This window comes from Tachysurus vachellii, chromosome 6, assembly GCF_030014155.1.
Source record: "Tachysurus vachellii isolate PV-2020 chromosome 6, HZAU_Pvac_v1, whole genome shotgun sequence".
In the NCBI taxonomy this organism is placed as follows: Eukaryota; Metazoa; Chordata; class Actinopteri; order Siluriformes; family Bagridae; genus Tachysurus; species Tachysurus vachellii.
In genome coordinates this window covers 18,863,717-18,889,122 of record NC_083465.1, presented here as the reverse complement: position 1 = coordinate 18,889,122, position 25,406 = coordinate 18,863,717, and the positions used below count along the sequence as shown (strand labels likewise).

General features: G+C 37.1%; 1 protein-coding gene across 1 annotated transcript in view; it reads right to left on the bottom strand.

Moving 5' to 3' along the window:
- Window positions 1–872: 872 nt before the first annotated feature.
- The window catches only part of map4k5 (mitogen-activated protein kinase kinase kinase kinase 5), a 34,093-nt gene continuing 9,559 nt past the window's right edge, over window positions 873–25,406 (bottom strand). Inside the window, exons 4-33 of the mRNA XM_060872731.1 lie at window positions 23,688–23,778; window positions 23,373–23,437; window positions 22,801–22,856; window positions 22,172–22,219; window positions 21,897–21,939; window positions 21,642–21,714; window positions 21,334–21,465; window positions 17,716–17,778; window positions 17,494–17,575; window positions 17,103–17,219; window positions 16,749–16,827; window positions 14,227–14,285; window positions 13,958–14,022; window positions 12,910–12,954; window positions 12,572–12,614; window positions 12,263–12,467; window positions 11,755–11,840; window positions 11,432–11,473; window positions 10,841–10,925; window positions 10,672–10,751; window positions 10,478–10,538; window positions 8,480–8,594; window positions 7,054–7,112; window positions 6,742–6,845; window positions 6,482–6,659; window positions 5,997–6,065; window positions 5,815–5,907; window positions 5,664–5,734; window positions 3,711–3,766; window positions 873–2,006 (exon numbers count right to left, since the gene is read on the bottom strand). Coding sequence (XP_060728714.1) covers window positions 1,919–2,006; window positions 3,711–3,766; window positions 5,664–5,734; window positions 5,815–5,907; window positions 5,997–6,065; window positions 6,482–6,659; window positions 6,742–6,845; window positions 7,054–7,112; window positions 8,480–8,594; window positions 10,478–10,538; window positions 10,672–10,751; window positions 10,841–10,925; window positions 11,432–11,473; window positions 11,755–11,840; window positions 12,263–12,467; window positions 12,572–12,614; window positions 12,910–12,954; window positions 13,958–14,022; window positions 14,227–14,285; window positions 16,749–16,827; window positions 17,103–17,219; window positions 17,494–17,575; window positions 17,716–17,778; window positions 21,334–21,465; window positions 21,642–21,714; window positions 21,897–21,939; window positions 22,172–22,219; window positions 22,801–22,856; window positions 23,373–23,437; window positions 23,688–23,778 — 2,453 coding nt within the window. The 3' untranslated portion in view covers window positions 873–1,918. The remainder of the gene's footprint in view (window positions 2,007–3,710; window positions 3,767–5,663; window positions 5,735–5,814; window positions 5,908–5,996; window positions 6,066–6,481; window positions 6,660–6,741; window positions 6,846–7,053; window positions 7,113–8,479; window positions 8,595–10,477; window positions 10,539–10,671; window positions 10,752–10,840; window positions 10,926–11,431; window positions 11,474–11,754; window positions 11,841–12,262; window positions 12,468–12,571; window positions 12,615–12,909; window positions 12,955–13,957; window positions 14,023–14,226; window positions 14,286–16,748; window positions 16,828–17,102; window positions 17,220–17,493; window positions 17,576–17,715; window positions 17,779–21,333; window positions 21,466–21,641; window positions 21,715–21,896; window positions 21,940–22,171; window positions 22,220–22,800; window positions 22,857–23,372; window positions 23,438–23,687; window positions 23,779–25,406) is intronic.

Genomic DNA, 25,406 nt, shown 5'->3' with positions numbered 1-25,406 from the left:
AAGAATGAATACAGTGAAGAAATAGAATGTGCGGCTTGTGTTGCTTTAACTTAACGCGGAATTGTAAGTTTATTTTTTTCCCTCTAAAACCTTTGGCACCACTAGACAAGAGACCCAAAGCATCAGACAGACACCCGCATGTTTTACAGTGAGTACAGCAGCTGATGTCCCCTCTACCAAGTACTGGAGGTGTTTTTTTTTCTTTTGCAAATTATTAGAATGTTGTGGTCAAAAATTGTCAAGTGGCAGAAAGCTAAATTCATCATTTTGGTGATTGGTACAAGTCAACAAAAAGTATGATGTTTTTTTCATACATGTACAATTTCAAAATCAAAATCAATTAATTTTAGGAGGTATTATTTTGGCATGGTTTCTACCTTGTTTACAGAAGTTGGTGTTTTATATTTACACACAATCTTATATGGTTCCACTAATCAAATATAATACAATGTTTTGCCCAGTTTATTGAAAGTTGTACAAAAAGTCCAGAGCTGACATTTGTACTGCTAAACTCATCACAGTAATTAAAACAGTAAAAGTAGTTACTGATCTTGACATTCTGTAAAACTCACAAACACACCTCCACTGACGTATAAACTAGACGTCATGCCTCATGTTTTAATTATACTGGAATTACATGGGCTTTGACCACAGAGAAAGATTAGCTGTTAATTAGCTGATTAGTTGGCTCAGATGTGGTACAGAGAAAGAACAAAACATGCTGGACAGAGGGGACTCCAGCGTTACTCCACTGCTTTACATAACAGGTTTCAAAATACAAGTACAGAAAACTCACTCAGCTGTGAAGTGCTGAAGGCCCACAGGAGAGGAGTGTGAAAACACGCAGTCAGTCGTTCAGTGGCAGACAAATCTGTTTTTACAGAACTATATTTATTACAGGAGCCAATCGGCACACATACAGATAATCGCTAATCACAGGAAAAAAAAAACAAAGTCATGTTCTTTGACAGTTTAAGTAACAAAACCAAAGACAATACCTTGTTAACGGTCTTTTTTATTACAAAAAAAAGCATACATTAGAACTGAAGCCATGGAAATACTCAAAAAGTCATAAAAACCTAGCATCTCCCACATTTTGTCATTCTTAAATACAAAAACATTAATGTACAAAAGTGCTTACATGGTGCAAAGACTGAATAAAAGTTACAATAAAAAGAATACCATTTTACATTATAACTGCATTCTAAAATGTAACCAAGCAGGAGAAATTTATTATTTTATTACAAAGCAGTAAAATAAAGCTGCAGCTGTGTGGAGTCCTGCTCTATTAAGGAAGTGAGCTTTTGCTGGTGTGTTCTTGTAAACACTGCATCTAAACTACAAAATGACCACAGCTCAATAATTTACACTTTAAATAGCCAACGGCAAAATGTCCTTGCTTCCTTGTTTCCTTTTCCCCTCACTCCCTGCCTACTAAATTACTCCCAAATGGTGATCTAAAATCTAAGTCTGGTTTAAAGATATGTTAGTTGCATACTGATTATTCACACAGGAGAGCCTGTTTCTCAAAGGATTAAATGAAGCACACCTGACAGTCCCATGAAGAAGGCACTCGATTGTACAATTTCTGCAACCTTCGGCTTGCTGTTTGGTTAATAATTCTTTTGACTCTTTCAGATGTTAAATACATTTGCTGGAATCATGCTGCTACTGTTGATCTGATTCTAAATTAGCCATTAGCCGGTGAAAGGCAGAAAGATACACAGCAGGAACAATCTGGAAGGTCTATTCCTGGAATTATTAAGGCACAATCTAAAGCCTCTGCTCACTTTGTCTTCAAACCTTCGCTTAAACAAGCAGCATACTGTGAGAAAAGATGAGTTCACTGCCAGACAGCGCTGGATCCACAATGCCAGAGCAGTGACTAGGTGAGACAACAGTATCAGCAAGAATCAGTCTAGTAACTGTTCTCATGGCCTGCCAGGATGTAAAGGTTGCTGAGAGCCGTCGGGTTATCAGTGGGTCTGCTCTCCAAAACCACCACCCTAAAAACACAAACACAGTACACCTCAGGGAGAGAAACAAAGAACGGAGGGTAAAGAAAAGCAAAAGAGCACTGAAGTTGCAAATCATTACATTTAATTAAAAAATACAAAATTCAGAAAGGCTAGCAGAGAGAAAAGACACACAGTTTGACACAAGACTGGTCATGTCCTCAGCAGTAGGAGAGATGAGAGGGGGAGGCAGCGGGCACAGGGCATCAGATGAAATTACAGCACACAGACACACCAGCCTGGCACTGCCCGTGTCACAGTGAATAAAACATAGAGTATAGGCAGAAAGGTGTGCGTGCAAGTGCATACGTGTCTGAAGTATGTAAGGACCAGGGTTTATGAGGAGAGCCAATCAAATCAAATTCAACGAGGAGAAGGAGAGCTAATAGAACTCTGACTCCTCATCTAGCCCCACTACTATGAAGAACATATTAAGAAATTGTTAAGGTACAGGCTGTGACAGCAGAGCTCATCTCTTTCCCAAGACAGAGGCCGAGCCTGGGGGCCTGAGGCCAATGCACCTGTTTCACAATGAATGAGTGCAACCTCTGAGTCATAGGGGAGAATGTGTGTGCGTAACAGACACCGTCTCCTCCCATACTGTACTCTTACAATGACGTTGTTCTTCCAGAAAGTGAGGATATTCAGGCTTGATAAAACTGACAATTCTGTTTCTTCTCACTTCTGTTTTTTCCCCTCCACAAATTTCACAGTTCAATTTTAACACACTGGACCTTTATCTTCTATACACACATGGTCTACTTTATTAGAAACACCTAAACATTTATGCAACAGTCCAAACAGCCAATCGCCTGGCAGTGATACCATGCATACAATCAAGCAGACACAGGTCAAGAGCCTTAGTTATTAATATTCACATCACACCTCAGAGAGGTTCTCAGTGACTTTGGCTATGGCATGATTGCGTACGTTCTGCCGATCTGCTGGGATTTTCACATACAGTCTCTGGAGTCATCAAGGAATGGTGTGTAAAACAAAAATGTGAAATGAATGAGGCAGAAATATAGTCAGGGTAGTGAAACCAGGGTAGAATGGCCAGGCTATTTCAGGCACACACTAAGGCAGCTTAAACTAGTCTGTCCATTAACTCACATAACTCAAATAACCATTCGTTACAACTCTGGTGAGCTGAAAATCATCTAAGAATACAAAACTCATAAAACTTTGATGGACACCGGCTACAATAGCAGTAGACCACATTGGGTTCCATTGCTGCTGTGCATGCACATCCCTTCACAACTGTGTGTGTGTGAATAAATATAATAGATATTTCCATAATATGAGATTGATTTGTATGGTGTTCCTAAAAAAGATACGGCTGGATATTAATGTGTTATACATGAACACATCAACCCATTCCAGAAAATTCTCTGATTTACGAAACCCTGTCAACAAATGATCTGATTTCATTTTACACTGCATGTTCACATCCACACCCACAAATCCCAGTGTGTTCTATTTCATCATAGAAACTGAAGCAGTAAGGGAAATCACTGGCTCTCTGAGGAGGTAAGGAGATGAACTGGAAGGTAATGTTTCCATGCAAAGAGTGAAAAAGAAAACAGAGAACACTGGGCACACTGAACGAATAGTTGGTTGATTAAAAGACAAATGAACAGAGAAAAAGAAGCACATGAGAGAAAGAAACACACAAAAGATTAGTTAGACTCCCACCTGTCTGAACCAAGTAGGCGAAACACTCTGCTTGGGTCACAAATCTCCTGTGTTACCTGTAGGGAAGTACAAGCTGTATTAATAAACAGAGAAAAAAGCCTGTAATCTTTAAGAGCTATATACAATATAAAGCCAAAGTTGGACAACTGACCATCCTACCCAGCCTGCATTGTTGTTGTTCTACAAACTGTTACCACATTATTGATTTCACACAATTGTATATGTTGTCTATGTATGCTGTAACATTACAATCTCCCTTCACTGGAACTAAGGGGCCTAAGCATGTTACAGTAAAACAATGGCACTCAACAATGTCCAAAGCGAGTTCTATAAAAACATGGCTTGCCAAAATTCATGTAGAACGACTCAAAGGGCCTTCACCTATTCCTGACCTCAATCCCATTTATCCCATTTAGAATGAACTGGGACACGGACACACCAGACCTCCTCACCTGACATTGGTCTGAACTCACTAATGCTCTTTTGGCTGAATGAACAAATCCCCACGGCCACACTCCAAAACCTAGTGGAAAGCTTTCCCAGAAGAGTGGAGATTAGACCAATGTCTAATTATAAAGCAATTACAGGTTTAGTTAGAGAACAGCAGAAACTTTGTTTAGACTGCTGTCCAATCTTGGATGAGACAACTCAGCTTCTTAAAGAAAAACCTCAAATACAGCAAGAATGGCAGACCGTTTAGAAACAAGTACACTCGAGTATATTCTTATGTCACTCTTATGTCAAGCAGACACCAGTGACAGAGAGAATGAAAGTCCTACAGCAGCCAAGTACAGCACTCTACCATGACAGTTATTCCCCCAGCCCCTATCCATGCAAGTACAGGCAATTACACCAGGTGACAGTGCCGGTGTAACACCTGTCAGGCTTATGCTATAGCCTGCTATTCTCTCCCCTTCTTACACATACACATGCAGTCAAGTGCACAGACTGGAACCCTGAGGGTGCTGATGGCCTTTCAGTACGCTCATACAAGACAAAAACAGCTGAATTATTTAATCATGCTCTTTGAGCAGCTCCTACTTTCTGATTGGACATCAATTTTACATTACCTTTCACAATGTCTTCTAGAAAACACAGACTTTCATATTCACTCACTCAGTGAATCACACAAACACAGGGTATTAGTTTTCATAAAGATTGGTTCACCTTCTGGTGATCTTTGATCTTTTATTATTCAAATGATGCTGATCAGATGAACATGACAGTGAGCAGGATGGCATATTGAAACTGACATCCAGCTAACCACAGCCACACAACCAAACACATCATCACAACAGATGCTATTGTGACAAAAAATATTACAATTACAATGAGCCCTTGTGCATAGCAACAGAAATCGATAGGTGAAGGAAAGGTGACCACAACAGAACCAACGATGGGGACAGCACCTGTTCTGGCCACTTCATTAGAAATACTAACATGGCTAGTACATCACCCGATGCACAAATAGTAACTACAGCTTATCTTTTAGTAAATCTGTTCAATAGTCATCATGCTGTTTCATATCACATGCTCAGGGCAGCAGATGGCTGACAAATTGTGCATGGCAACAGATGGGGTACCAGTAGATATACCTGATAACATGCACAATGAGCACAGAATAGGGATTGTTTTCTTTATAAATTGGGAAGTTGGCTCATATAAAAAAAACTGTCACAATAACCTCATTGCATAATTCACTGATCTGGATGGGAGGCATGACAGCTTAATCATAAGAACACTATAACAGATGTACTGCTTAATAAAGGCAGAATTAGATGATTTTGAGCAGTGTATTAATGATCTAGGACAGGATTTGTGTAATAGATAGCAACACGTTAATCTTGGGGGAGGGGAAAAGGAAAGTAAAAACTAAAAAAAAAAGAATGTTGGCTTATACAAAGCCAACATAATAAATTAAATAAATATATGTATATATATACACACACACACCTCATTAGATTTGAAGCTCTTTCCCTGCATGCCATGTTTCCAGAAAGCTAAGACACTGTCCTGAAGACACACTACAACAAACAAACAACTATTACAACCACAGTTATAAGCATGTTAATAAACAATACAGATGCCTACATAGCACACTCACCCACTGAGCCGATATAGAATTCAAAGCTGAGTTCAGAAGACAGTTTCTTATTAGATTTAAGCTTTCCTTGCAGGTTCACTATCTTCAGATTTTCTGTAGGTGGACACACATACACAGTGAAATACAGACTGACAATTAAGCATTTTTTTTTTACTTCTTATTTTGAAAGATGTCCAACTTACTGTCGAGGCACACAAGCACTGTGTCTCTCTCCAACTGAGTAACATGAATTGCATCAACATGATTCCCTGCTAAAGAGTCAAAAAGAGAGATTCATTTTGTGAGTGCGTGCATATTAACAATGAATTAAAACATTTAAAAAAGTGTGTGGTTAAATTCATGAAGGTCAGGAATAAAGGTCATTGTTTAAATGTATGCAATTAATTGTATTTTAGTTTTTTCTAGTGAATTGTATTTCTAATAGTTTTTGGATAAAAAGTTCTATACATACATTAATATATAATACATCCACACATACGTTTGTGCGTCTGTATACACACACAGACACACACAAATAATTGCAGTGTGTGTCCTAAATTGACATTCCTAAACTGTCTGTAACCCTGTCAATCATGCACTTATTAATATTTTAATACATAGTAAACAATTTATTTTAAATTATTGCAACATTTCTGAAATTGTGGGTTTTGCGTTGGAGTGACTGTACCTGAGCCGATCTCAGTAAACCAGGACGAACAGGAGTTGAGGTTGATGGTTTCAAAACGAACAACCTGGCTGGGCTCGGTGCCCTGACTGACAGCTACACACACAAGAGGGTACTCCTGCTCTGGTACCACCAGCATCTCAAACACACGCAGAGGATTCGGCAATGGGAAATCAAAGTGCTGCAACAGAGAGAATGATGGAGACATGAGCCTCAGTGTTCATAAGCATGGGTTTAAAAGCAGTATTATCTGTGTTACCAACCTTTATGAGCATGAATCTCTGCATAGGTTCGTACCACTGTAAAAGAACGATGCCAAACTGCAGCGCTCCACACAGGTACTTAAAGCCAGTGTACGGATTACGCACTGAGAGGGACAGACAGAGAGACAGACAGACATTAGGGCGGTGCTCAGTGTAAACTATGTTGCATATGTGCCACTTCAAAAACATACAAGGTTTCATACAAGGTTGCAAAAAATTCAGAGACTCTAGAGTGAGTAAATGATTTCAGCTATCTTTATCTAGCTACACCTATTAACAGAAGTAACCACTACAGAGTAACATGTTGCTCACCAATGCAGCACTTGTGACAGCCCTTTGTATCGGGAATTTTGGTGGTCAGGGCAAATCTCCTGTTAACAAACAAGACACAGTAAGAAGTTGTAACATGGACATCATTTATGGTCTGTAAAATTCCTTTAAACACAAATTCAAATTTTGTCTTTGTAAAAAATAATTTGACTACTATTAGATTATAATTTTATACTGCAATCAAAATAGCAAACATTAGTTCAAATAATCCATTTAAAATTATATTTTATAATTTGCACAATATAATTGTGCAATTATATTAAGCAAAGAAACTCTCCCGAAAGCAATACTGTACAATACTGTATGGTAAAAATGAATGCTTTTTTTTAAACCCATGATCATGGTTTGTTGTTACAGTATATAGATAGATTTGAAATTTCTGATACTACCTAAGATTTGTGCAAGACCTTACACAATTATCCTGACTTCTTCAAAACTGACCCTATTATATTGACTCCTAAGTGGCTTCTTTTCAGATATACACGAGATTGCTAGCATGCCAGTGTGGTCCCAAAACTTAAATAAGTTCTAGAACTAAAACCAAGAAGCTCTTAAGGACATGATGCTTTGTATCACCATTAGTGGCTCCATGACTGCCAGCAACCCTATACAAGATTCTAGGTATTCAGCTGTAGCAGAGCTCACATATCAGTGTACTTGAGCTATATCACATTAGGAGAACGCTGAGTATCATGTCAGGAAATAGGCAGGTGTTTGTGTATGCTGTGTTTGTGTGACTAGGTGGTGCTATACAAAGCTGAAGTCATAGGTTAGGAAGGTAACATTGGGTTCAATTAAGGTAGTTGTAAGTTGAGCTTACAGTAGCTATGGGTTCAACCCAAGGCCATGTGAACGCTTCATCACCAAAAAGTGTGGCTCGGCAACAAATACGAACTCAGGTTTATACGATTCTCTAAACATGAAAGTGGGCCTAAACAAAACTTAAATTATTTTCAAATGAAACTAGGGATATCGGGTTTGATGTTGAAACGTGTGTGACTCTGTAAGATTCTCCTGATAGGGTAAACCACTGAATAAGAGAAATTCTCTCAAATGTTGTTCTACACAATGTATGAGGGCAGTAGATAGAGTGATCAGGTCTATAATGTTCTACCAAACAATGTCAACAGAAAACTATTTCGGATTTGCACCCAAACTAAATTGTACACGGATCACAGGGAGGACGTGTAAATTAACCAGTAAAAAAGACAACAAAAATACTCTGCTATGAGAAATAATAAAAATGAATTGGAGACATTGATTTTCTTGTGATATTGCTCCTTACATGTGCCAGAAAATACCTTCTATAAAAGAAAGCCTTCTTATCAAAAAACACAAAAACAAACAAACAAACAAACAAAAAACTACTACATTGGTAGAAACCAAACTGCATTTGGTTTTTGTGTACCTGGGAAGTATCCTTTCAGGGAACCTGTGAGTTTGGAACTGTGCAGCTAGTCCAGGCTTTTTGAGCTGCTCAAACAGGCCAATCAGATTGTGAGAATACAGCTGGAAGGTTTTCCCTACAACAGGATGGTATTCACAAGTTAAATACAAATTTTAAACAGGCTATACATCAAGAACAAATGGCAGAAAGACAACACAACCAAACAATTCAACTGAGTCTCTGGACTTCTCTGGTGTCAGCAACAATGATAGCAAGCTAAGATAAGCACAGTGATGCACATCTACAACATGGCATAGAAGGAAACAATTAAAAGACAGAAAAAAGTGATAAGAAGACAGGCATGAATATGTGCACAGTGAGGAAAATGATGGTACGTTTGGTATGTGAGTGTAAGAGTGCCTTTACCTTCTGATTATGGTGATTTAGACGTTAAAGCAGTCAGCAGGGAGTGAGATCAGCCATGATCAGAGAGGACAGAAGAGAGTGTGCAAAAGAGGAAAGAGAAAGAATGTAATCATGTAGTTACTATACACTGACAAGTATGACAAAAGCAAAAAGCGTGTATATTAAACAGGGACATGATGAACTGTAGACAGGACAGCGGAAGTATTATTAGGCCTGTCTTGAGATTCAACATTAAAATAAACAGATGGGGGGAAAATAATCTCCTGCCTCCTTTTTCTCTGCCTGTTTTTTGTCCTAGAAAATATCTTGACACAATGGCATTATACACATATATTCTGGGATTTAGTTTTAGTCTGTAAAATTAGCATTTTAATTATCTATCTATATTATACACGGACAGATTTAAAGATATAAAAGCAGTTTATAACTCTGTCCTTACAGCAAAGGTCATTCTATAGCCAAGACATGTTTGTGTCCAAAATATGCTTCTTTTGAATTAACTCCAGTCTAATGTAATGGCAAAACCAAATTGACTTTAGGGGTTTTGACACTATGTGCAGCCTCTATAAAAAAGGGCAAAACCAGGATGCATTGTAAAACACTATAATAGTCAACTTAAGATGAGAAGCTTGGTATCACTTCTTAGAACCATAAGACTTCAGTGTGGGTTTAGGATTTCCAAATTGCATAAAACTGTGTGACAGCAGCACAATCCATTAAATCCTGCAAATACTGGAAGAGAGCCTAGCACAACGGAACAAAGAAAAACAGTGATTTTACTGTGATCTGTGACTTTAACCATGGCACAGTTGGTACCAGATCAATTTGTTATATCAGAACCTGTCGCTCTTCTGGGAATTTCACATAACCAAGAACATGATGTGTGGGGAAATAAAAGATTAGTAGTTTCTGAAACACCCAAACCAGCCCAACTGGCACATGCTTTTGTTACAGGAAATACACTTTTCCCTCATTCTGATGTCTGACATGAACATTATCTGAGGTTTTTGACCTGTATCTTCATGATCTGATGCACTGTGCTGCTTCCATCTGCATAACTGGTTGACTGGGTATCTATGAGTAGGCTTACAGGTGATTTTTCTCAAAAAAACAAAAAAAAAGACGGTGAGTGTGTGTGTACACGCTGTATTTATGAAGCTGTTGTCGCATTATTACATTGTTTTTATCCTGCATGGCTTCCCCGCCTTTTGGCTTACCTAATATATTTGTAACAAAGTGGGGAGGCTTGTGAGTGTGAAGGAACTTTATATCCTCCTGAATCAGACCCAATCAGATTTAATCAGCTGTGCTGGAGTATTTTATGACCTTATAAGCTTCGATGCATGTGCTACAACTCATGTTAATGGGGCCAACAGGGAAAACAGGGAAAAATTGTGCAAACCAAATTTTGACTAAATTATGTTTGCGCACATATGAAATATATGAAATGGATGGAATCATTGACTGTTATTGTTAGAAAAATTTCAGCTACTTACACAAGCGTGTACTTGCACACATTCACATCCAACATTCATAAACACCGAATAAAAGATACTGCTGGCAGGGTATTTGCAATGTATTTGAGATGCGTACCTGATAACGACATGAGGTTGTTATTTATGACATAGAGCCAGGTACATCTCCGCGGAAACAACTGAAACACAATCACAATACAGTGAATGCTGAAATTTTATAACACAAAATAATCTCTCAGACAAAACACATACTAGGATTCAGACAAATTGAAATGAACAATGTTCATAAAGGACGATCAGGTCAGCAACTACCTGCTCCATGGTGGCCTCATGTAGCTCATTCAGGTTCAATGTGTAGATGCCATCCTCTGTCCCAAAGATCAGGTACTGGTCTAGAACACAGGTAGACATTACAGTTGTAAGAATCCAATGATATGCATGCACACACTCTTACAATAAAAACAGACGCTCAGACAGCTACCTTTGGTATCTGGGTGAATCCATGAAGTTGCACAGTTAATTTTTAAAGGACAGCCATCAAACACTTTGGAAAAACATGCTCCCATCTAAATGCAAACACAGACAAAAAGGATTAGTCAGGTTTCAGAAGCACATTGTTGTATCCAACTGAGAACGCCCCTCTGACCCTCTGAACATCAATCTCTTTGACGCATAAGAGGCTCTGTGGGACAACTGCACTCACATAGGGATAAAAACTAAACAAAAATCCAACAACAAATTGAGAATAACTCTTCATGGAGTGTTCTGGATTGCTGTAGTCAGTTTGCACACAAACTCACAATTCCTTAAAGTGCATAATCAGGATAGAACCCAACTGAAATGCTAAAAGAATTTTTTTTAAATAAATATTTATTTTGATTCAAAATAAATCTTAAGTTATCAAAGATGGCACCACAGTAGTTATACTATGCCCTCGTGTTTTATCTTTATCTGTGCTTTATCTAAGAACACCAAAACATCCTTGTAACAGCAGCTTAGCTTTATATGTGCACTGCAAGAAGACCTCCCTCATCTGATCATGAGAAAGGCTAAGAAGGAAGTGAGCACTCACCAGCACTTTAGGAGTGGGTGGAAGTCCATTAATCGCTGGCTTCTGGAAGCAGACAATAAAACAGACGTCTGTAGGGTAGTGTTATCAGTGGTGACAAACATTTTCTATTTATACTACTAAATCAATATAGCTATACAAATGCAGGTACTATTAAAATGTAGTATTGATTTCCTTAGTAATTATACATAGTAATTGTAATTGTATTATACAATTGTATAGTAATTGTAAGTATTATACATCAGTGGTGGAACGAGCTATTTGTCTATCTTGTAAAGACCATCTACTTCTGACAGCATCCCCCCCTCGAATCATTTCACACTTACAGGAAATTCTTTCTTCTCTTTCTTTTGTGGCCGCCCAGGTGCCAATTTAGGATTGTCTCCATTTAGGGTGCCTTCAGTGTCCTCACCTATAGAGACAAAAGACAGGAGAGAAAGATTATGAAGGTGTGCTCAAAAGTTAAATAAATAAATAAATAGGGTAGAGCTGTTGCATGATGGAGCAATGGAAATAGTAACCGATAAAGTGAAGCAAAGAGAGAAATTGGTGGTGATGCATTGTCTTACCTTCTGGTTTGGAATGAAAAGAAGCTTGGAAAAGACAAGCAAACAAAGGAGGATGTGAAGAAAAAGAGACATGTAGATGGATGATAAAAATGAGTGTATTGCTAAAAGCAAGCAGTAAAAAGGCCCACTAACTAAGGGGTTAGAAGGTGAAAATTTTTTTGCATTATTCAAAATGTCTACAGCTGTGATGTTTCAGAAGGCAATGTAGTTGTTCAGGGGCTCTTCAATTGGTAAAAGCAGAGAATATATGTATGTATTTAAGTACCATGATCTGTGGAGCGTGATAAAAGTCCAGGGCTGCTCACACTAGCGGAGAGGTCATGCTGCATCTGTTCAATCCGGTTGCCTCTCTCTGGTGTGCTCTGCCTACGTGGACCTTGGACCATGCCATTATCTGAACCTGGGAACCGCTTAATTGTCGAAGAGCCATCACTCAAACCCACTTCATCAGATGAGCTGAAAGGATGTGGCTAGTGGTGTAAAAGAACACAGTTAATACAGATTCCATTAAATCTCATCCAGACATGTGAACAGAAAGAACACGCATTCATGGCACACATGCAGACAAACTTACCTTAGGAGGAAGAGGTGGAGGCACACCATGTTTTAGAGTGGATCTGGATAAGAAAAGTACACATGAAAGAGAGCGCACTGATGTGGGTGTTTAGGCTCAGCAGCTGTTAGTACTTGTGAGGTATGATTATGCTGTGCATGAGTCAAATTCTTTTAAAAAGATCCATATAAATACGTATAATTTAAAAAATTATATTTGTATTATTACATTTAACATAAATAAATGAGTATTTTGAGAAATAATTAATCATTTTAATACATTAATTTTCAAATGTGTATTACAGTTCATCTAAAATGACTGTAGATCCATGGTGTAAAGTGAGCCTGTAAGATACTTACATCTCTACATCCTCAAAGGCATCTTCTAGTGGAGTCCTATGACCACTAGAGTAAATTTAAAACACAGAGTGAGAGAGAGAAAAACATTAGAAAGACAGAAAGGAAACTTGTTTGTTAATCATGGCAAATCATAAAAATTCAATTAGATAAATATTAGGCTCATTAAAATGTTACAATAAGATGTTAGTTTCATAATGGGATCATAGTACATTTTATAATTATTAGATTAAATTTGACAGTTACAAGCTGAATTGTTTCTGGAAGTCTAGACTAAACCCATTATTAAAATAGACTAATATAAGAACTTAATAAATATAATGATTTTGGTAATGGCGAGTTGCCAAAAAACAAACAAATAAATAAATAATAAAATAAAATAAATAAATAAAATAGAAAAAACTCGACACAGGTTATAACAACTGTTAAAAATCTGCTGTAAAAATTGAGCTCAAACCAACATGTCTTTAGTGTATAGCAAAAAAAAAAAAAAAAAAGTCTGGCATTGCCATGCCAATTCTTTACTGTGGACATTCAGTGGTGACATGACAGATACAGGATAGATAAACAACCAAGTGTAGCAGAAAGAAGATGCTTAAACACGGTGCTGAAAACAAGACTCATCTTCAAGACTTGGCATTCAATTAATTGGAAATGGGCATCAGTACATACGAAAAATAGCACAGCAAATGATAAGTATGAGTACAAATACACACGCTCCTTAATTTACCGTATGAACAACTCGTCCTCCACACTTTTCAGGAGGCTCCTTAAGTTGAAAAGGTGAACCGGAGCAAGAAAAACAAAGGAACAGAAGAAAATAACAAAGACAGTAAAAGTAAAGGGAGTAGGAGCAAGCAGAAGACACACTGGAGAAAGTGAGCTCAGACACACACAAACTGGGCAGGTTAGCGAGTGCAAACAGACAATGTTTTGTGATTTCTAAGACAAAGGATTCAGACAGGGGCCACATTATTAAGTAGCGAAATGGGGCCACCTGCCGGGAGCCTTGTTTGTTTATCGTCTCTGTTTCAACTGTTTCTATAGTTACCTGAAGATGCCTCCTTCAGCAAATGGGCTCCACTGAGAAGAGAAATCATTCTCTCTGGTCACATCCTGTAGACAGCATACATTTCTCATCATTAATTCTCTCAAATCACATAGTAGAGTAAGTTATGAAAGGGTGGCATTCTAGTCAAAACAACTGCATACTAATGATCAGTTTAGCTGCACTGCACATCTGGTTGGAAGTTGTAGTACACCAGCTCTAGTATCTGTAGAATTTCATTCAGTCCCTGCTTACAGTGTTTGTGTACTCACCATTTCAGAGCTTGCTTCCGTTTCCTTCTTGAGAGGAGGCTCAAATCGCAGCTTATTAACTACAACACAGAGGTGACATGTTAAAGCAACATTCACAATACTATGCTTTATCACTAGATCTGCTCCATGCGTATGTGTTTGATTGCATTGTGACTGACATTGGCATCTTCCTGGCAACTTATTTAAATAACTCAAACTATACTAGTGTTAAAAAAGGCGTGTCAGAATGAAGCTCGAACGTCTACTGCACTTTTTGCGCAAAAAAACCAACAAAAAACCAGCATGGTGTGTTGATGTATTTTGTTTATTATTTTATTAGCATAGTGCTTAAGAAACAAGATAAAATAATGCACTTCCTATACATGCCACTGCTACTTTTTTTTGTCATTGAGAGCATAGTAAAAAAGCAGCAACATTTTTCTATGAAAGCTTGACAACATTTTCTGTGTATAACGTCAGAAACTTGTATTATACAAATGTGAAAAACCAAATGAAATTCTCCAATGACTTTTATAAAATACCAAAACCTTACAAAATACAAATTACTAGTCTAAAATAGTGTATACAAAAAGGTACCAATATACCAATTTTGCTCAAGTTCAGGCCCAAATAGTTAGAGTAAACAGAAAAAAGGCTCTTTAGCTCCTGAAATTGGTCTAAAAGGAAAGCTAAATGCTAAATCTAATAGTCACTCTGGTAGCAGTGACATCATTTCAACCAAAAACAGCCCAACTATATATTCCTTAAAGTTTCTGCTACTGTCACTGTTAAGAGCTGATGACTAGTTAAATTGACATCTTTCTTTCGCTCTCTCGCTCTCTCTCTCTTTCTTTCTTTCTTTCGCAGACATTGCATTGACTCTCCACTGGGGGGTGTGCAGGGTCAAATGAACTTCACTTGGAAGTCTTGACAGTCAACACTGTCAAGTCAAGTGCGTCAGAAACACTTTCATCATGACCATTTAGGGTTGAAGACTGGCTGTACTCTGAGATCGCTCACAGACACCCACACAAAAACAATGATGGACAAAAAACAGAATCAAGCTATCTGAATGTGAAAATATCTGAACTGTCAATTTGGATAGTCAAAGCAGTGTCTGTTTGCATTTAATTTTTGGCTAAATAAAAGTGTTGGCAGCAGACAGTTGCACAGAGAATCAACTATATTTGAAAAGAAAACATTTAATACAAGGATGACAATGGCATACCTGATAGCATACATGTGCGAGTATCTACAATATCTGGGCTGTATGTTTGTGTCGGAGAGGATGTGAGACAGAAACTTTGTGGAAATAAAGCAGAAGAGGTTTTAAAGCAGAAGGGTCAACAACTTCCACAGATCTGGCAGAGAATTTATAAACACTCTGTAAGAAAACCCTCATTACAATAATTGTTTCTGCCTTCGAAATAGTTACATTCAAACATTAAAGCCATTGTCAAATTGCCTTATAGTGAGCAGACTTAAAAAGCACCAATAACTTGTACACACCAGACATTATCAAACTCATTTTAGACCACTTAAAACCAACACACAAACACCATGAACAGCACGTAGAAAAAGTATTTATGCTTTTCCTCCTACAAACTGCCTGGGCCACAGACACATATGCACACAGACACACCTGCACACACACACACCTCACTTGCCCTCTGTTCCGCAACAGCTGTTGGAGTATGTGGTCATACTTATATAGTTATGAGCCTCATGACAAATCATACACACTCTTTAAATAAGAATGTGCAAACTTTCAAAATGCAACACCATTTGTTTCCTTTTTATTAAAATAAATAATAGTAATGCACCCTCACAGATAATTTAATTCCTCAAAGACTAAAGTGCTAATTTTAATTGCGTTGCCCAGTTCAGATAAAACAAAAAAAATTTAACTTCACTCAAATAATGAAATCAACACAAGGCCCAGCAAAAACAACTAAGATAAAGTGCAGCATGCATGTGCCAAAGTATAAATTAAAAGGAAATCTGCAATAGGTCAGATTCAATTTATTTCAATGGCGATATTTAGCAGACTCCAAAAAACAAATCTATCCCAAACAGCCAGTAAGACAGTGTATTTTCTACACCCTAGTCAGGGTTGTGACAGATCAGGAGTCTTTCCTGGGAATGCTGGGTGTGTGCCTATTTTCTTTATCAGTGAAATATGATCACATTTTTCTTTGTTTGTCTCCTGAGTCTGATTTATGTGCATTTCAACAGTGGAGAGGCAGTCAGTAATGTGTTTTCTGATCAAAAGTCACAAGGATATTCATTTTCATACTACTGTGTAACAGCCTACATCATGAATACACATGCTAGGCTTTAATGACAAATCACTGCTCCTGCTTTAGTTTCCAAACAAACTAAAGGATGAGCCAGAACTGTGCAAAATGTTAATGTTGTAGAATCATTTTTTCTTTTTTTGCCCCCCCCCAAAGTGACCATGTCTGAATTTTTCTGACGATGTCTGTGAAAGCCCATCTGGGCTGTGAATCTGGTGGAATGTGATTATGCAAGTGCTCACTTACAGTCAATCTCAGAGCGGGTTTTTCCAGCACGAGCATCCTTGTTCAGGGCTGAACGGATGGTGTGTGGAGGATGCGGTGGCTAGAAAATGAGAGAAAGTCTACAGTTAGACAAATTAATACTATGATATTTCAAGGCTGATTATAGGAAGTGTTCCAGTGTGTGGGAAAAGCAAAGCAAATGTGTGTGTTGTATGTGTGTCAGACTGCCCATGCAGGCTGAATGAATGGACGACACAGAGACATCACTGACAGTAACCAGCTACCAAACAAAGGAACATGCAGCTACTGAATGTCCACATATCACGCTTGTCAGTTTTTTTAAGCACTCTTGCACACAGTTTTTATGTATATTACCTCCAGGTCATCCTCGTCTTTCTCAATATACAGAGGTGGGTTGTCTGGGTTATTCATCTTATCCAGCAGCTCAACTGCAAGTCTGCGACTCAAGCCTGATTGAGCCACAAACATATGCTACACACACAAACAAGCACAAAAAGAAATTTTGAACCTGATGCAAAATGCAAACATCTTACTGCAAAAACAGCTGCACATGCAGAGGATATAAACACTGTTTTAAATGTCACTTCAGCCAAATCCGACACACTGTTGACACATGATGGTGTCAACACAAATTATTCACTAAAGGGATTTTAGGCTTCTTCAGACAGTATCTGTACAAAAGGGCAATCCACAGCACAATAAGAAATTCTGTCAGTAGAGGTGAAACCCAGAAAAAGACTCCTACCGTGAGCAGTTTTTCAGCTGTTGGCCTCTTCTTTGGGTTTTTGGTCAAAGACACTTTAACAAAATGTTGAAAGGATGTAGACCTGGGGGGGAAGTGTTGAAAGAAAGAATTTCACACAGGTGTGAGAGAAATGAAAATGAGACAGGACTGCAAAATGAACATTTATTTGTAATAGGAATGTATCCTAAACACACAAACCTCAAATAACAGACTTGCACTCACCATTTAACCTTGTCCTTTAACTTGGGAGGTTGGAAGCTGCTTTTGGACATTAGGAATAAGGCCCTATATACAGACACCATAACAAGCACATTAGACCAAAAACAAATGCATATAACCACAAAGCAAATGTGGCCTATTGACCTTATATTTGAAGTTTTTAATTCCTAATTTTTCTGTCAAATTTTTTTCACATTGATCTACACCCAGTACACCATGATGACAGTGAAAACTTTTTTTTTTTAAATGGAAAAACTGAAATATCACATGTACATAACTATTCAGACCCTTAAACTAAGTACTTAGTTGAAGCACCATGGCAGCAATTTCAGCCTCGAGTCTTTTTAGGTATGTCAAAACAGGCTTTGCGCACACCTGGACTGGGGATTTTCTGCCATTCTTCTTTGCAAATTCTCTCAACCTTAGTCAGGCTGGATGTGAACTGTCTGAGTACAGTCATTTTCAGGTTTTTCCAAAGATGTCTGGAGGTCCTGAGTGCTGTGGAACAGGTTTTATTGAGGATATCTCTGGTCAGGGTTAAGAGAAAGATGAATGGAGCAAAGTACAGTCTCCCAGTCTGAATAACACTCCCACAGCATGATGCTGCCAACACCATGCTTCACTGTTTGGATGGTATTGGGCAGGTGATGAGCAGTTATGTCTGAAGGAAAACAGTTCAATCTTGGTTTCATCGGACCAGAGAATCTTGTTCCTCAAAGTCTGAGAGTACTTCTTAAAAGTGTCCTGGTCGTGCCAAAGTTCTTCCATTTGAGAATTATGGAGGCCACTGTGCTCTTGCGAATCTTCAGTGGAGTTTGCAAATATTTCTAGAATTCTGTTTACATGCTAATTATGTACTGGGTGCAGATTGATAAGGAAAAAAAAGTCTGCATGCATGCATATTTTTATATTATATATATATATATATATATATATATATATATATATATATATATATATATATATATATATATATATATATATATATATATATATATATATATATTAGATTAGATTAGCTTCAACTTTATTGTCATTACACATGTACAAGGCAACGAAATGCAGTTTAGGTCTAACCAGAGTGCAATAGTAGCAAGTGCAGGATATACAGTTTGTACAAGATTTAAATAACTTAAGTAACTGATATGGTATGATTTACAGTTGTGTGCATACTATGAACAAATATACAGATCTACATAAGATATGTGCTGTAACAAAATATATGGTTAATACTATAAACAGTAATTTACAGATATGTATGTTCTATAAATATAATGTACAGATGAATATATATGTACTATAAATATAATGTACTGTTGTGTGTGTGTGTATATATATATATATATATATATATATATATATATATATATATATATATATATATTCTGTGAATATAAGATACAGATTAATATACTGTACGTGTTATGAACATAATATACAGATGTCTATTACTATAAACTAAAATTTACAGAGAGTATGTGCTATAAAGAAAATATATTATTACGATAAACCGAAATATACAGGAGGATATGTATTATGAACATGATATATTGCTGTTATTATGAACAGAAATTAGGTGTGTATATACACAATGGTAAGCAACAATGCAAAAAAGGAGAGCAAGTGTGCAAATGAGCATAAATTTTATGTAACAGTCCATTAGTGCAATAACGAATTGTGGGGTGTGATTGAACAAATGTACAAGTGATCAGAAGTTTTAGTTTTAGCGTCCAAAAGCTCATGTCAGGTGTACGATGTATAGGCACAGCTGTTCTGAACGAACAAACCCGATATAAGAAGCAGAAATACCGCAAAATTGCAGATTCTGGAGAGACCTTGAGCCTCGTGATACATACATATACACACACACACACACACACATATATACACAAACATACATACATATACGTACATACACACACCCTGCTTGTGGAGGAATGCTATGATGCAAGAATGCTTTCAAAAAATGATTTTAATTGTTTATTTTTTATTAATGAACAAAACACTAAGGGAGCAAACAAAAGAAAAATCTAATTCAAATCAATATTTGGTGTGACTACCCTTTGGTCTCAAACTAACATGTTGCATACTTTGTACACTTGCACAGTCAGGGATTTTGTAGGATCAGTGTTCGGGTTTATATTTAACCAGTTATACCAATGGCTAGTTATGCTAATTATCATAAATTTCATGTGTAGGTTGAGACGATCATTAACTGAAACAGAAACAGCTGTGTTAGAGGCTTAAACCTGGGTGAGGGAAAGCCAAATTCTTATAATTTGAGGTGGTGAAAGACAGTTTCATGTCACAGGTCTCTCCCAGGCAAAGATTTTAAACCAGATTGTTTTTTTAAGATGACGTTGAGGACTGTATACTCTGTAGGACTGTACCATCAGCCAAGGAAACTTAATGCAGCAAATGAAAAAGAAAAAAAAAAATCACATTATGCTCACTTCCCTTTGGCAGTGAAAGATGTCCAGCTGTGTCAACAGCAATAAACTGGTGAAAACCAGTAGAATCCAGGTATACCCATCTACTGTCCAGAGAAATCTGACCAGAACGGCTCTTTATGGAAGAATTGTGGCCAAAAAGCCATACCTCTGACATGGAAACAAGGCTAAAAGACACATCTATGCATGACAACATAGGAAATGGGGTGCTGAAAAAGCACATCAGGTGCTCAGGACTGAGCAGTCAAAATTGTAGGAGGCAGGTGTTTGCTGAAGGGCTAGAGAGCAGTACAATAACGATTGTCTGCAGGAAACACTGAAGCATGGTGAAGCATGCATTTCTGCAAATGGAGTTGAAGTTTTGGTCAGGATTAATGTCCTCAACGCAGAAAAAAAAGCAGATACTAATCCATCATGCAATACCATTAGGGAGGCATCTGATTGCCAACAAATTTATTATATAGCAAGACATTAACCAGAAACATACAGCCAGTGTCATTAAGAAATTTCTTCAGCATAGAGAAGAACAAGGAGTCCTGGAAGTGATGGTTTGGTACCACAGAGACCTGATCTCAACATCATCAAGTTAGTCAGGGATTACCTGAAGAGACAGAAGGATTCGAGGCAGCCTACATCCACAGACCACTGATTAGTTCACCAAGATGTTTGGAATAGCCTTGTAATGGTTAGAAGTTATGGTGTTTTGCAGGCAAAAAGCGGTCACACCAAATATTGATTTTGATTTCTCATCTGTTCAGTTTCCATTTAGTTTCCATTTTGTTAATTGATAAAAATAAACTATTAACACAATTACATAATATTTTAGTCAATAAGATTTTTTGTTTCTGATCTAGAGAAGTACATAAGAATGTAGAGTACATGTTGTGTAACATCATGTATTTCTCAGAAGACAGAATTTTGCATTCACTGTATATTTCTTGCATCAGTTCACTTTTAACAGACAATAAATTGCTGTTTCTTAAGCAAGTCATAATCTGAATTAGCATTTAAATTTGCATAATGTGAGCACCTGCATCATGAGTTATCTTACAGTATGAGGAAGCTAGGAAAAGGTTTTTTCCCCCATATTATATTTCAGCTAGTTTGGTAGCAGATTTCTAGTTTTAATTTAGTTGTAATGGTTGCAAAAGTGTGTGAGCATGATGTGTACCTCATTGGGTGCAGGTCAAACATAGGGGGCTGCAATTCCGCGAGTTCAATTGATGTAATTCCCACAGCCCAAATATCACACAGCTGATTATAACCGCCATTCTTCTCTACAGCTGCCACTTCTGGGGCCATCCTGTTGACACACAAGGAAATCTACTCAATCTCACATTGCTCTCTCATTTTACATTCGCACATTGCTCTCTTTCTCCGGCCCCTCAACATTTCCAGTCAGAAAGCAACAACTCTCTCATTTATGACTGTTGTTCATTATTTACACTGCGCAGATAAAATCTTGAATTTTAGTCTCACCAGTAGGGGGTGCCAATAAAAGATTTCCTTTTGGCAATGGTAGCTGTTATTTTGGCTGCCACTCCAAAGTCCGCTGAAAATGATTAAGATACATTTAGATCATAAGTTATACAATTTATGTTCAAATAATAGCTAAACAAAATAAAGCTAAAAATAAACAAAATAAATTCAAACTTGAAGTGCAAAAAAAGTCCATCCTAACAAACTTTTCCTAATCTTGTAAAAATTTCACAGAGAAAAAGAAAACAAACTCACCTAGTTTGACATCGCCACTGTCAGTAAACAAAATATTCGCCCCCTGGTTACAGAACGAGAGAAACACACAAAACAAAATGTATTCTAATTAGAGGGAGTCTGCATTACTCTTTAAAAGTGGCTTTAAATTGGAGCGCACCTCCTTTCATACTGTAAGTATTTACAAGTGCATTTGATTAATAGTCTTCTTTCCATAAAAAGGTAGCAGGAAGACGTTACAGAGATACAGTAGCAAAACAATAAGGAAACACAATGAGCAATGGAAGTAGAGGTACCTTGATATCTCTGTGCATTTTTCCTTTGGAGTGGAGATAACTCAGACCCTGAAGGAGACAGAAATATGAATAAAAGAAACATCACGTCAAATCAAGTAATAAAAGCACTTACAATTTTACTCTCATCAAGAACTCTATATTGGATCAATATGCAAATTAAAAATGTACCCAGTCACAGACACCCTTGCCTCCATCCCTAGAAAACTGTATACTGCATATAATCTTTTTAATGGTTCCAATGCTAAACTAAGAGGAAAGCATGAAACCAAAGGCCTAGAATTCTCACTGTGTTTGATAGCCACACAGAGAGCACAACCAATTTTGCTGTGTTGGACTTTCAAATTTCTTAACAATAGTCTTAAATAACCTTTATTTAAAAAAAAACCCCAAAAAAAACCCCCAAACAACAAAAAAAGTATGAATTTATTTTATTTATTTTTTTACATTTGACTGATGCAGATTTTATAAATTGACAGAATAACAAAAAATAATAAGTTACTGACTAAAAAATATTGTTCTCATTTTCCTTTTTTTTTATAACTCTTAATATTTGTTTTATTTGAATATTTTCTGTAATCTCTCATTTGTCTATTTATTTATTGCTTTATTTTTGTGAGGCAAGACCTTACCTGCAATGTCTCTCTGACCACGTAAGCAATCTGAAGCTCTGATAGAGGGCCTGTAACTGAACACAAAAATACCACATCAGATAAATATACACTGTTCAAGACTCAAGACATTTGAGTATAAATGCTTACAAATGTTTATGTGGTGATGTGTGGAAGATATATATAAATAAATTCTTTATTATATTTATATATCCTAATAAGGATAGTCATGGATTACATAACTATAGTGACACAAGACAGGTCAGGAACTTCAGTTAATCTTCACCTCAAAACACCAGAATGTTGAACAACTGATTCCTGTGATTGTGGCATGGATAAAAGATACCAGATGAGCTAGTTTGAACATTTCAGACTGCTGATCTCCTGATATTTTCACACAAAACAGTCTTTAAAATTTACAGAGAATGGTGTGGAATGCAAAAAACATTGAGGGACTGTTAGTTCTGTGTGTGAAAATGCCTTGTTGATTAGAGAGGTCAGGTGAAAATGGCCAATTAGCTTGAGCTGACAGGCAGGATAGCAACTCATAGTTATACAAGTTAGTCATAATAGCAACAAAAAACAGTAGGTACCATGGTAGATGTCCTGTAGTGAGCCTCCTCCACAATATTCCATACAAATCCACAGCTTCTCCCGGCTGCAACACAGAAAGAGAAAATTTAATTTAGGCCTTTCAGATTCCAGGTTTTATATATTACCGACATATATGTTTTTACTCCATTTGCTCACTGACTTATCTGTAGATAAGAGCTGATCTTTAACAAAAAACCATACAGACCATAATTTGCTTTGAAAATGACAAAAAGGCAACAAGCCACTTCCTGTAAACAGAGATACAAGACAAGACATCACCCACACAAACCATATGTGTTTTGGCCATACAGTACCAGAGGTAGCTGCCAAAGTAAGCCACTATATTCTGATGAGTACATTCTTTCACCATGAAGATTTCCTGCTGAATGATTGAAAAATCATCTCCTATAAAACACAAAAATAACAGAGAATGAACAACAGACAGATGAAATATGTTCTTGTTCTAAAAGAAAGTCAATAAGACCATAAATAATGATGCTGATAAACTTGGCATTGGAAAACAGACCAAACTTAAGCTTACAGTTTCAGCAAATCAATCATGTACGTCCATAAATAAGCTCAGTTTGTTCAAGCAAATACAGAGCTTTACAAATATATTCTGAATATTGGATGTACAGGAGCCTGTGCTAGGCTTCTGATGTGTCTACCTCTGTATAGAACACATTATGAGAACCTTATGAGAAAATTAACAAATTTGCCTGACAGCTAGTGTTTTACAAACACAATTACACATGATATCACCCGCTGTTTGTCAGAGCCTAGCAGTGCTCAGCATAAGAGTCCAACGTTTGAGCAGAATTGTTTTGAGAAAAGCGCAGGTTTCCCTTTATAAGTCTACCTGTTCTGCTTTAGTGTCTTAAATTCAGGCTGGCATAAAAATGCCCAGATGTCATAGAAGCATAAACACCTAAACAGCACCAGGTATAGTGCTACTAATATGGTATTATGAGTAAAAAGTTGGTTTGTGCTCTGCAACAAAAATGCAGCCAGGCCATCTTATCTAAGGTATGCTGCTCTCTATGTCTCTGAAAAATGCAAAACTAAATGTTGATCTCTAGACTGACAGCCCTGACCACTTCCTTTAAACATGCTTAGAATCTTTGACAGTACAAGGAAACTTTAGAATGTGCAAAATGTGAGGGCTTTGTGGTTCAGGTGTGAATACGCTCAGGATGATTCAGTCAGTCATGCTCTTTGTAATGTTAGAATTATAGTCTACTTTGGCCTTCTAGAAGAGACAGGCTATATTACAGATGTGACATGGTACTCTGGTAAACTAGTACTGCTAATATGAACATTATACAAATGTGCTTGCTGTTTTTAATTGATTTTCCCCACAGTTGAACTGAGTTTTATTATTTTTATCCTTTTATCTTTATCCTAAAAAAAGAAGAGCAAGTAATGTGTCAGTGCAATTCAGTAATAGACTCCAAAACTTGAAAGGATCCATATATGCTTGAAGTGACTAGAAACAACATGAGAATTGAAGGCGTTACAAAATAGACAGTGCATTCAACAGCTATACCAGAGCACAAAATTCTTCTAAACTTAAATCTACAAAGAAAAAAATCTTCAGATTGCACACATCTGTAATTAAGGTCCTGAAAATGAAAAACGTGACTGTCAAAATGGCCAAAACTGTCAAACTGTCATTCTAAGACTTAACTTTTTTTTTTTTTTTTACACAGGTGCTCTTTAAAACATAGAACTAAGACACAAGGATAATTTCTATGATTTTTACATCATGTAACCATTTCTCTTCCATGAAAACTAGCTAATAAATATTTTTCATTACAATCAATAAAACTCCTCATCAAGTACCTTTTATCACTTTGCTGTCATTTTAGTGGCAATTACATTTAGTGTTTGCATTCATGTTACTTTTGCTATTGGTTCTGAAGAAGTAAACGCAAGTTAAATGAAGTGAGTGGGTTAAAGTCCTGGCTACAAAATAGCCAGTTTGGGGATCTGGAAGTAAAATGGAGAAGCAGTCATCAACGACCTTAATGAAG